General features: G+C 55.9%; 1 protein-coding gene across 2 annotated transcripts in view; it reads right to left on the reverse strand.

The window, feature by feature from the left end:
* The window catches only part of Kiaa0930 (KIAA0930 ortholog), a 36,399-nt gene extending 25,663 nt beyond the window's left edge, over nucleotides 1–10,736 (reverse strand). For both annotated transcript variants that reach the window (XM_046429175.2, XM_046429174.2), the window contains exon 1: nucleotides 10,604–10,736. In XM_046429175.2, the coding sequence (XP_046285131.1) occupies nucleotides 10,604–10,667 (64 nt within the window). In that variant the 5' untranslated portion in view covers nucleotides 10,668–10,736. The remainder of the gene's footprint in view (nucleotides 1–10,603) is intronic.
* Between the last annotated feature and the right edge of the window lie 411 nt (nucleotides 10,737–11,147).

Consider the following 11,147-nt stretch of genomic DNA (forward strand, 5'->3'; position numbering starts at 1 on the left):
GCCACTGTCTGGGGACTGCGCAGGTGGGGCTGGCTGTGGCTGGGCACAGGGGAGAGGAGGGCAGCAAGCTGGGGGCCGAGCAGTGAGTCACCTTGAGCAGGCTGAGTGGGAGGAACCAGTGGATCCTTCAGGTGGGGACAGATGTCCAAAGCAGTTGGTGACAGGGTTCAGGACACATTATCCCCAATATGGCCTCCCTCACCCTCTTCCCCTGCAGCAGGCACACAACTAGGAAAGATGCTCTGACCTTCCCTGAAGCAGGTCAAAGACCCTCACCCAAGAGGTGACTCCCTAAACCCAGAGGAAAGGAACGTCCCTATCTCCACAGACACGGACAGAGAAGACCGGGCCAGGCCCTGGGGAGTCCCGGCAGTTTAGCAGCATTAGAGCACACGGACCTCTTTATCCAAGCACAGTTCTCCATGGCTGCCCACCTCCCCACCACACCTAGCAGTGAAAGTCACAGGGTCAAGCTAGGCGCAGTGGTGCACGCCTGTCGCCCCATATTCAGGAGGCTGATCAGGATTCCAAGTCCCAGGCCAGTCTCAGCAACATAGTGATCCTGTCTCAAAATTTAAAAAGTAAACAAAAAGATGGCAGTGCAGCTCAGTGGTAGAGCACCCCTGGGTTCAATCTACCAAAAAAGAAAAAAGACACAGGATCACTCCATCCTTCCAGGTTTCATTTCCTTGTGAAGGCTCCATGTGTGTAGAACTTAGACTAAACTGAACTGCGTGCTCTTCTCTTGTGAATCTGCCTCGTGTTGCTGGGACCTGAGCCGCGATCTCAGGATGGGAAGAAGCAACACTGTTTGTCTCCTACATTGGCAGTGGGGGCTGGAGGTCTGGGGAGTGTCTGTGTAGGTCCTGAGACGTGGACAGGACACACTGAATAACCACCCTCTACCAACCTGTACTGCCCTCTCCATAAGCTGCAGGCTCCTGGAGGCAGGGCCAGCTCTAACTTAGCAGTGCACCTTCAGGCTAGGGCCTTTGGACCCATGAGACAGGCAACAGTGACCAGGGACACTGAAGGAGAACGTGCAATGGGATGGGCAGAAGCCACAAAGGTGAGACAGCAGCACACAAAGATCTTGTGAGGGGGTTGTTGTAAAGGTGCCTGTGTAGCCATGTTTTAGAAAAAACTGGAAGCCACGGTCAGGGCCCCAACTCAGGACCTCCTTCTCCTAAGTCTCTGTCCCCTGTGAAGTGGGCCAGCACCCTGCACTCTGCCATGAGGACAAACGAGAGTGCAGAGAAGATAGCACTTTGTACAAGTTGGGATTTTCCCTCTATTTATATGGGAAATCCATGCTTCACCACACACACACACACACACACACACGTTTGGTATTCTGCTTTTCTTTCTCTCTGTCCACAGCTATGTCCCAAGCAGGAAAATCACTTTGCAACAGTCGGAGCACATCCAAATGCCCGGGTTTTCATACTGACAGCATTGGAACTTCCACTACAAGTCAAGGAAACAAAAACAACGCCCTCCTTTTTATGGTCACAGACATCCCTCAGGTATACACTGGTCATTCGATGGGAGAAAAATCATTTTAAAAACTCAAGCAAGCTGGTGTTTGTCTCACATCCTGCCAGATAAAAGGTATTTTTAGAAGGAGGGGGTCCCCCAGGGTGAGTGCTGTCTCTCTTCTCCAAGCCTGGACTGCACAAAGGGTCCTCCACCAGCTGGTGCCCCAACCCTGTGAACCCAAATGAGCCCCGGGCTCCAGAACCCATGTCTGCAGGTCCTGAGGACCATCAGCGGACACCGCCCACAGTCCAGCTCCGGGAGGGGAATCCTTGAAACCTGCCTCCAGCCTGCCCCAAGGTTGCAGTGAGTTCAAGAAGCTCCACCTGTGCAGTGGGCTGCAGGAGGGAGGGGTCAAGGCAGGAACGTGGCTCGGGACACCCCTTTTGTGCCAGTCAGGGTCCCCTTGGAGCCTCCCCACATGTCCCTACTAAGGACATTCTGAGATGCTTTCCCTGCTCTCTCCAGCTCCTCCAGGACAGGCCGGAGTCCAGAGGGCATTCTGCTGCATGAGCCAAAAGGAGGAGATGAGGAGCAAGTTGCCAAGGTCACCCTGTGCCCCAGGTGGGCAAGGTCCCACCAGGCCTCCCAGGACAGGACAGTCAGGCAGGCTGGCTACTGCCTCCCCACTTGATGGGCAGAGCAATTAATCTGTACCCCACAGGAACCTGTCTTCCTACGGGCAGAGGCCTCTGGGTGTGAGGCCCACCTCTGCAGAGCATGACCTGGCCACCCACTCCTGCCAAACACTAGGGTGAGGACACTGAGGTCCATGCTGCTGGGATGCAGTCAGCTGGCCCAGGGGGATCCGTGAGCACTGGCTGGGAGTTAAGCCATGTCACTCGCTGCAAGAAGGCAGGGGTAACTGCACTGGGGGAGGTGTGACAGCGAGCTCCCTCCCTGTTATGAGCTTTGGTGTCCATCTATAAAATGAGGCAAGGGGTGGTAACTGGACAGGTCAGTGGCCACTGACCCTGGCTGATGCCCCAGTCATGAAGGGAACATGTTACCACCACAGACTCAGGGCCCCCAGAGGATCTAACTCAGATGTCCAGGTGGGCAAAGGAGTGGGAATTCTAGTTCTAAAGTTCCTGGTCATCCTTGGCGAAGATGCCCTGACATGGGGGCAGGGAGTGTGGCCCAGACGTGGAAGCGAGAGGTACGGCACCAAGTGGGTACACCAAGGCACGCAGGCTGGCCAGGGAGCTGGGGCTCAGGCTGTAAAGTGAACCAAGCAAGCACAGTCCTGGGGTCAAGAGCAACACAGCGAGCACCCTTGGCAGGCCTAGAGGAGGGACACCTGGGGCCTTTGGGGAGATCACGTCTGGTCAGAACATGCCTGAAGAGTCTTCAAAGTCAGGTTTAAAACAGCTCTGGTGGCCCAGCTGCTGGGGCACTTGCTGTCTCTACCTCTCCAGAACCTGGGAGGACAGCCCAGCCCCTGGGATGAGCAAGACACCAGCCTCCATCCCGCAGCCTCCACCCACAGCGGGGCTTAGGGACTGGGCAGTGAACCTGGCCCTCCTCAGAAAGGTCAAGCAGCAGCACCACTCGGCTCTCCTGTAAATCACGGGTAAGCGCCTACCTCCCCGGGGCTGAGCATTCACTAGGGTACAATTTACAAAGCTGCCCACTTAGTGGCCCAGAGTAAGGCTAAGAGGCGTGAGGTGTGGGAGGGGCAGCAGCCAGCCATGGAGTGCAGATGGGACACAGGGACTGGTGGAGCCAGCCTGGCCTGTGTCAGAGGCTCAGCTCTAGACTCCCCTCTCCTTGGCTGGGAACAGAGGCCTCTGCCTGTGGAAGCAGAGGCAAGCCTAAAATCCCAGGGGCCTCCAGGGTGAGCAGACCGACCGAGCAGAGACGCCCGCCAGGCCCCGATGCTGGGCCCCCTCAGCTCTGCCACCGTGGGGGGAGCTCATCGCTCTGTCTGCAGTCACCTTTCTTTCTGTTCTGTACCAGCTTTTGTAAACGCTTCCCCTTAGTGTGGCGCGGTGGCCACGCCTGCAATCCCAGCGACTCAGGAGGCTGAGGCAGGAGGGTCATGAGTTCAAAGCCAGCCTCAAACTTAGTGAGGCCCTTGGTAACTTAGACAGAGTCTCAAAATAAAAAATAAAAAGGGGGGCTGGGGTTGTGGCTCAGTGGTAGAGCACTTGCCTATCATATGTAAGGCACTGGGTTTGATTTTCAGTACCACATATAAATAAATAAAGGCCCATCAACAACTAATAAAATATTTTTAAAATAAATAAATAAAAGGGCTGGGGATACGGCTCAGTGGCTAAGCACCCCTGGGTTCAATCCCCAGTACCAAAAAAATAAGCTTCTCCTTAAGTTTGGTAAACATCTGTCCACACTGTGGGGGTCAGATGTCAGCCCCCAAGAAATAGGACTCGCAGGTTACTACCATATAGAAGCCTGTCACGAACAATGAGGTCTGTCACAAGTTATTAAAACAGCAAAAAACTGGATCCAACTAAGCTTCCAACAAGACGAAACCAATTAAATAAATCATGGTACATCCGCTCCACGGTCGTGTAGTAGTTTAAATCATGTTTGGAGTTTGAACAACACGAAAATGTTTTAGGAATTTTAAGTGAAAAAGCATGATTAAGAAGTTTTCTGCACAGAATATCAAGTATTCCTAAGCAAGGCTCTGAAAAGGCTGGAGCGCAAGGCTCTGTGGGTCATTCTCCCCCCTCTTCTTTATCCAAGTTCTATAATGTAACATTTTTAATTGGAAAAAAAATGGCTTTGGGTTTTAAAGACTTTTTTAAAATTTTTGTTTAGTTATCAATGGACTTTTATTTCATTTATTTTTTAAGTGATGCTGAGAAATGAACCAGTCCCTCACACAGGCTATGGAGGCACTCTACCAGGAAGCCACAACCCAGCCCTAAAGACTTTTTAAGGATAGTCAGCTTGGAGCACTTCCTCAGCCTCCTGCTCAGTGGATGCGCCAAAGCCTGCACTGCCCGGTGACAGGGGCAGGGTCCACCCGCCCTGCCAGAAGGCGGAAGGCCCAAAGGGGAAACGCACCCAGGCAGAGCAGCACAGCACTCTCCCAGGCTGGGTGAGGCCGACACAGACTGCAGAGATGTCCTGTGGCTGTGGCCCTGCCTTTTTAGAGTGCAAGGCCCAGAGTCCTCGGGTCCTGAAGGACACAGAGTCTCTGCCTCAGGAGAGCCTCCTAGGCTGCACCAGCCCCAGGAATGGAGAAGCCGCAACCCAAGGCCTTAAAATAGACCCAGGAACCGAAAGGGGCCCTGCTCCCACTCCCAACAGCCACACTTCCTCCCCACCATGCTGGCCCCCAACCAGCTGCAACTGCCTCAGGGCTGGGGCCACTAGAGGCCCAAGAGACCCAGGGAGCCCATCCCCGTGATGGCCAAGCAGTCTGGACTTTGGTTCTGTGTGCAGGCACTGGGCCAGATGCGCTGATCCTGGACAGCGACAGCCACAGCTGCAAACTGCATCTGGCTGCCGGGGCCAGGCTGAGCGCCTGTGCCTGCCACAGCTCACTTGCCACCTGCCACTTCCCTATGCATCCCATGTCCCTAGACCGAGGTCCAAAGGCTGTTGTGCTTGTTCAGGACCCCAGCATTCCCTTCCACCATGGCTCCGGCTGAATCCCCAGACCCACACTTGTGCCCAGCTACCAAGGACACACAGGGCTTGTCCCAATTCAAAGGGGTTCTTGGGGCCCAGCACATGGTGGGTACAGCCAGGACAGTGCTCCTCGGAAGGTAGCCCCCATTTCCTACAGCCTATTCCATGAGACCTCTCCAGGTCACACCTGACAGGCCTTGACTAGAATCCCAGATCTGCTGCCCCCCAGCACGGTGACCTTGAAGAGTTACTTTCCTCTTAAAGCTCAGCTTCCTCACCTGTCGGATGGGGGTAATGACATTGCCTACCTCCACAGGAGTAGGACTTAAGGACAGCTGCAGGTTCCGGGAAGCTGGCCCATGGCAGGCAGAGTCTGTGCTGACGGCTGGCCCACTAGTCACACCTGCAAAATTCCCTGAGACCAGGCACACAGGGCCCCACCCAGTCTAACTGCTCAGGGACCCCTCCAGCCACCTAAGCCACCGGAGCCTCTGCTCCTATATCAGGCAGGTCTCACCCAGCCTCAGCCCTGCTCCAAGGTTCTGCCTCCTGGGGCCACAGCCCCTGTTCAGGGACCCTCCAGCTGGCTGGGAGCTCACGCTCTACTGGCCCTTCCATGATCCCATCAGTGGCCGGGCAGCTGGCACTCAGAGGACAGGAAAGGGCAGCCTGCAGCTCTGTGCAGCGCCCAGCACTTTCTACCCTTGTGGCTGGGGGCACAGTACAGCCCCTCCCAAGCTATGTTCTGTCGGGACAAAGAGTATAATGAGACCTGCCTCAGAAACTAATCCCAAGTATAAAGAATGAACACAGGGGCTGGGGATGTGGCTCAAGTGGTAAGGTGCTCGCCTGGCATGCATGAGGCACTGGGTTCCATCTTCAGCACCACATGAAAATGAAATAAAGATATTGTGTCCACCTAAAAAAAAATTTTATATATATATATATATAAAAAAAAAGAATGAACACAGCCAGGGGCTGGGGCTGTAGCTCAATGGCAGAGCGCTTGCCTGGCCTGTGTGAGGCACTAAATTCAATCCTCAGCACCATATACAAATAAAATAAAGGCAATCTGTCCATCTACAACTATGAAAAAATTAAAAAAAAAAAAAAAAAAGAATGAACTCAGCCGGGCGCAGTGGCCCACCCCTGTAATCCCAGCAGCTCGGAAGGCTGAGACAGGAGGATCACAAGTTCAAAGCCAGCCTCAGCAACATCAAGCTGCTAAGCAACTCAGTGAGGCCCTGTCTCTAAATAAAATACAAAATAGGGCTGGGGATGTGGTTCAGTGGTTGAGAGCCCCTGCATTCAATCCCCAGTAACCCCCCCACCAGAAAAAAACAAAAGGTGGATTTTCTGGCTAGGCTTGGTGGTGCATGCTATAATCCCAGCAACTGGCGGGGGGGGGGGGGGCAAAGACAGGATGACTGAATCCCCATCTCTAAGTAAAAAAATACAAAGAGCTGGGGATGTGGCTCAGTGGTTAAGTGCCCCTGAGTTCAATCCCCAGTACCAAAAAAAAAGAATAAACACAAAACACTCCTTTGCTGGGAGCAGTGGTGCACACAAGTAATCCCAGCGACTGAGACAGAGTCAGCAGCTGAGACAGGAGGATTCCAAATATAAGGACAGTCTAGGCAACTTAGTAAGGCCTTCAGCAAGTTAGCAAGATCCTCTCCAAAAAAAATAAAAAGACTGGAAATATAGCTCAGTGGTAAAGCATGCTGGGTTCAATCCCCAATATTAAAAACAAACAAGCAACAAACCAAAATACCCCACTCCTTAGACCTGCAGCACTCTAGAAGAGGTGAGGACCCTATGCCACCTGACAGAGGTGAGCCCCAAACGCCAGGCATGGATGGCTCCAACAGTCCCAGCCTCTCAGGACTCACACCCAGCCAGGTCCAGAGCGCACACTGCCTGGTGTGCTTGGGCTGCTGTTCAGAGCCCAGGAGGAGGCCCACGTCCTGGGAGAAGAGGCAGGATCTGTCCACCTTTGGTTCAGATGTCTGCACTGCACACCTGAGCACTGAACCACAGGATCAGTCCCACTCAGAGACCCTGAAGCCCTACAGAAGCACCTCGGCCACCAGCGGGGCTCATTTTTCACCCAGAACTAAAAGTTTGCTGTGGAAGCAACATCAAAATCCTGCTGGGCGTGGCCATGGCCCTTGCTGCTTCCAGCAGGGTTTTTACTTCAGTAGCAGCCACCTGTACACCTGGTTTCTCTCCCCAGAGACTGTGCCCTCTCACCAAGCAGGGACCGGGGTCAGCCCCACCTGGCACAAAGCAAGTGCTCAAGAAAGACTTCTACCAGAGGCCACCATAATGAGAGTCACGTCAGCCAGTAGCTACACAGTGCCTTTCATCCTAAGAGCCAGCAGTGACCTGGCGTGGGGACCTGTAGCTTTGTTCCATCTCACAGACACTGACTCAGAGATGACAGCAGCTCCACCAGAGACTTCCTGGACACCTTCAAACAGCCTCAGAGGCCACAACCAGCTCTGAGTGACCAAAGCTTTCATTAAACCCCACCACCAAAATCTGGGCGATTTGGGCCAGGGTTGCGGCTCAGTGGCAGAGCATCTGCCTGGCACATGTAAGGCACTAGGTTCAATCCTCAGCACCACACAAAAATAAGTAAATAAAGGCACTGGGTCCATGTACAACTCAAACTGTTTTGTTTTTTTTTTAATCTGGGAGATTTAAATTCATTCGAGCAGGCCAGAGGTACACCTCAGCCGCAGAGCATGTGCTTTGCATGGGTGAAGCCCTGCGTTCAATCCCAGTACCACAAAGAATGAGTACATCCATTCATAAATCTAACAGGTTGTCACAGCTGTAAAGAGAGGATAAGGAAATGCAGTCCAAAGGAAAAGAACAGAAACAGAATTTTAAAATCATAAGAACAAAACCATAATCCTGAACCCACAGGTGAGAGGCTGAAGGAGCACCAGGGTGCACGTGCAGCGCTCAGGTGTTGTGGGTTCCCATGTTCCAGGTGACGGGACCAACATCAGGCCCTGCTCTGCTTTGGGCATATGTCCCTGGTAAGCTCTCTTCTCTAGGAACATCAAATTTCTCAGATGAAACTTAAAAGAGGTGGACCCTCCCAGAGTCCCGACTCTACCTCCTGGTCATCCACACCCTTCCTTTGCCAGTTCAAAAGTCCTCGAGTTTGTTCTCTAGGTGTTTATCAGGCACTCGCTCTGTCCATGCCTCATGTTAAGCACTGATAAGACTCACACTGCCCTCAAGGAGCTCACTTGCTCTTCTCCGGGGGCAGTCCCACAGTCCCTTACAATGCCACAGTTGTTATGACACACACGACACCTCGGCTTCCTGACCGTCCAGCACAGAGAATGAGCAGCAGCAGAGCAGGAGTGTCTGCGGGGTCCAGGAAGGTCCCAGCAGCAGCTTGGAGCTGAGACCTAAAGGAAGACGGGGGCCGCTCGGGAGGCAAACGAGCAGGGACAGCTGTCTGTGCCAACAGCACACAAAAAAGCCCAGGGGTGAGAGCGCCAGGGACTGAGCTCAGGAGCTGGTAACGGGAGTGCCCACGTGAGGGAGCTGGAGTGGGTGCAGGGAGGGGAGACCGCGAGGTAAAGGTGAGAGCTGTAAGCACAGCAGGCCTGGCTGGGGACGTGGGGTGGGAGGAGGCTGTGGGATTAGACTAGCCAGGGGTCAGTCAGCTGTGCCACTTCCTCACTGCTGTCCTTGGGAAGGCTACTCATGGGTGACACGGAGCTTGTATTTCCACTTGGCAAAGGCATTGAGTAGTGTATCAGGATGAAACTGTCGGAACACGCACAAAGCACCTGCACATACCAACAGCCTCGTAAATGCTGGGTGCCATCACTGCTGTTCTTGAGGGATAGTACTGCAGGCTCCTTGGGGGCAGGGAACATCTAAGAGGGGAGAGATGCTCACAGTCAAGGCGACGGTGGGCAGTGCTTTAAGTGGGGAGGGGCTGCTTGGAGTGGCTGAGCCTGCAGGGCTGAGGGCCTACAGCAGATGGTCTTCAGACCCCTCCTAGTTCAGACATTCTGTGCCAGGTGACAGGTGGGTCTGCCAGGCTGACCACACAGTAGGTGCTCAGGGAATGTTTGCTGAATGAATTAATAAGGATCTTCCCATATCTGGACACCTTTTCTGAGACAAAACCATTGAAACCTGTTCTTGTCCGTCCCCACTTCAGAAGCCACCCCCACTACACCGGTCCCTATCGAGAAGAGCACTCACACTTGACAGTCTGGGCTGGGACCTGCTCCCTGAGAAGCTAAGCCTGGTGCTAAGCCTGCCTCCCACAAAAAGCCTTCACAGGATTCCTCGCAGCCTCCAGGGCGTGGCCTGCTGAGGCCCCTGCTGCTGCTGACCTCAGTGGGGAGGCATCCCCTCCTGGGGTCTGAGAAAGGTGAACCAATAGGGCACTGGTACAATGCGAAAGGCTACTGTCCCCTCAGAAATCCCCAGCCCAGGCAGGGGTGGGGTGAGGGGCTGCTGACAATGTGGAATGAAGTCATTCCTTGCCTGGAGAGGGAGGGGTCTTTTCATGGAGAAAATGACAAACCAAGACTACAGGGGAGGGGGCTCCTTCCGGCTTGGGGGTGGGGGGCGCAATCCATCAGTATGGATTACCTCACACCCAGCCAGGCCAGCAAACCCCACCCACACCTGCAGTCCCAGGCCCTTTTTCAAACAATAAGAGGCATCCCCACCCACACCACCTGGCAGATGCATGACTAGGGTTCTTAGAACAGATCCACCTAGAGAGGCAGCAATCCCCCACCTGCGAGCCAAGCCAGTGGGTTCAGGGAGCAGAGGCCAACAGGTCCCTGGCAGAGTGGCTGGAGGAGAGGGCCAGGCAGGTACAGACAAAGACTCAGCAAGCCAGAGACATGGCCCTCCATGTGAGCTGAGGACGTCCGGCTAAGGGTCTCCCCAAATCTCACTCCCTGCAGCAGCACTGAAGCCCCCAGGACGGCTTCCTGGAGAAGGAAGGCCACTTGCAGAACCACCAAGAGGAAGAATAGAGATGGGACAGACATACGAATGGACAGAGGGAGACATCAAATGACCTGGGAAGCAGAAAAAGAAGGGGGACACAAAAGTGCAGAGCACTCAAGGTACCAAAAACCGAGCTGGAGACACAGGGACACAGGAAAGACCCAGATGCAGGGAAGGAGAGCAGATTGGGACACCCAGAAACACCGAGATGAACACGCAGAGACACGGAGATGGACTTGCAGAGGCACACTGACACGGAGATGGACACGCAGAAAAGGACACACGGGGCGGACAAGCAGGGACCCAGGTGCAGACACACGGAGGTGGACAGCAAGGAGGCGGACAGCAGGAACGCGGCCCGCAGAGCCGCGCGGAGGCGCACCGGGCGACGCTCGAGACCCCGCCGGCCCCCGGCCTCGCCCGCCGGCCCCCGCCGGCCCCGCCGCCCACTCACCGAGGCCGCAGACCTCGCGGCGCAGGCTCAGGCGGCCGCGCTCCTCCGCTATGGCGCGCAGCATGTGCTGCAGCGAGCGCTCCTCGGCCTCGGCGCCGCCCGCAGGCTCCGGGGACGCGGCGGCGGCGGGGAGGGCGGGCGGCCCGGCCCGGAGCCCCGCGGGCGGCGCCGAGGCACAGGCCCGGCCCGGCGGCCGCGCGGAGGCCATGCCGGGCCCCGGCTCATCGCCCGCGCCGCGCCCGCGGGGGCCCCCGGCGCGCCCCGCCGCCCCCGCCCCGACGCCGCCCGCCGCGAGCACCAGTGAAGCCACAATCCGCCTTTGTGCGCGTCGCCGTCGCCGTCCCCGCCGCCCGCCGAGCCCTCAGAGGCGAGCGCACTGCGCGCCGCCACCGCCGCGCGCGCCCCCGCCCCGCCCGGCCCCGCCCCCGCCGCCTTGGCCCCGCCCAGAGCCGCCTCCGGGCCCCTGGCCCCGCCCCCGCTGCCAGAGCGCCTGCCCCCGCCCACCCCGCGGCCGCCTGCTCCACCTGGCGCGCCCAGAGCCGCG

The sequence above is a fragment of the Marmota monax genome, unplaced genomic scaffold (assembly GCF_021218885.2).
Source record: "Marmota monax isolate L192 unplaced genomic scaffold, Marmota_monax_Labrador192_F-V1.1 WCK01_AAM20220418_F8-fsc00051, whole genome shotgun sequence".
NCBI classification, from domain to species: Eukaryota; Metazoa; Chordata; class Mammalia; order Rodentia; family Sciuridae; genus Marmota; species Marmota monax.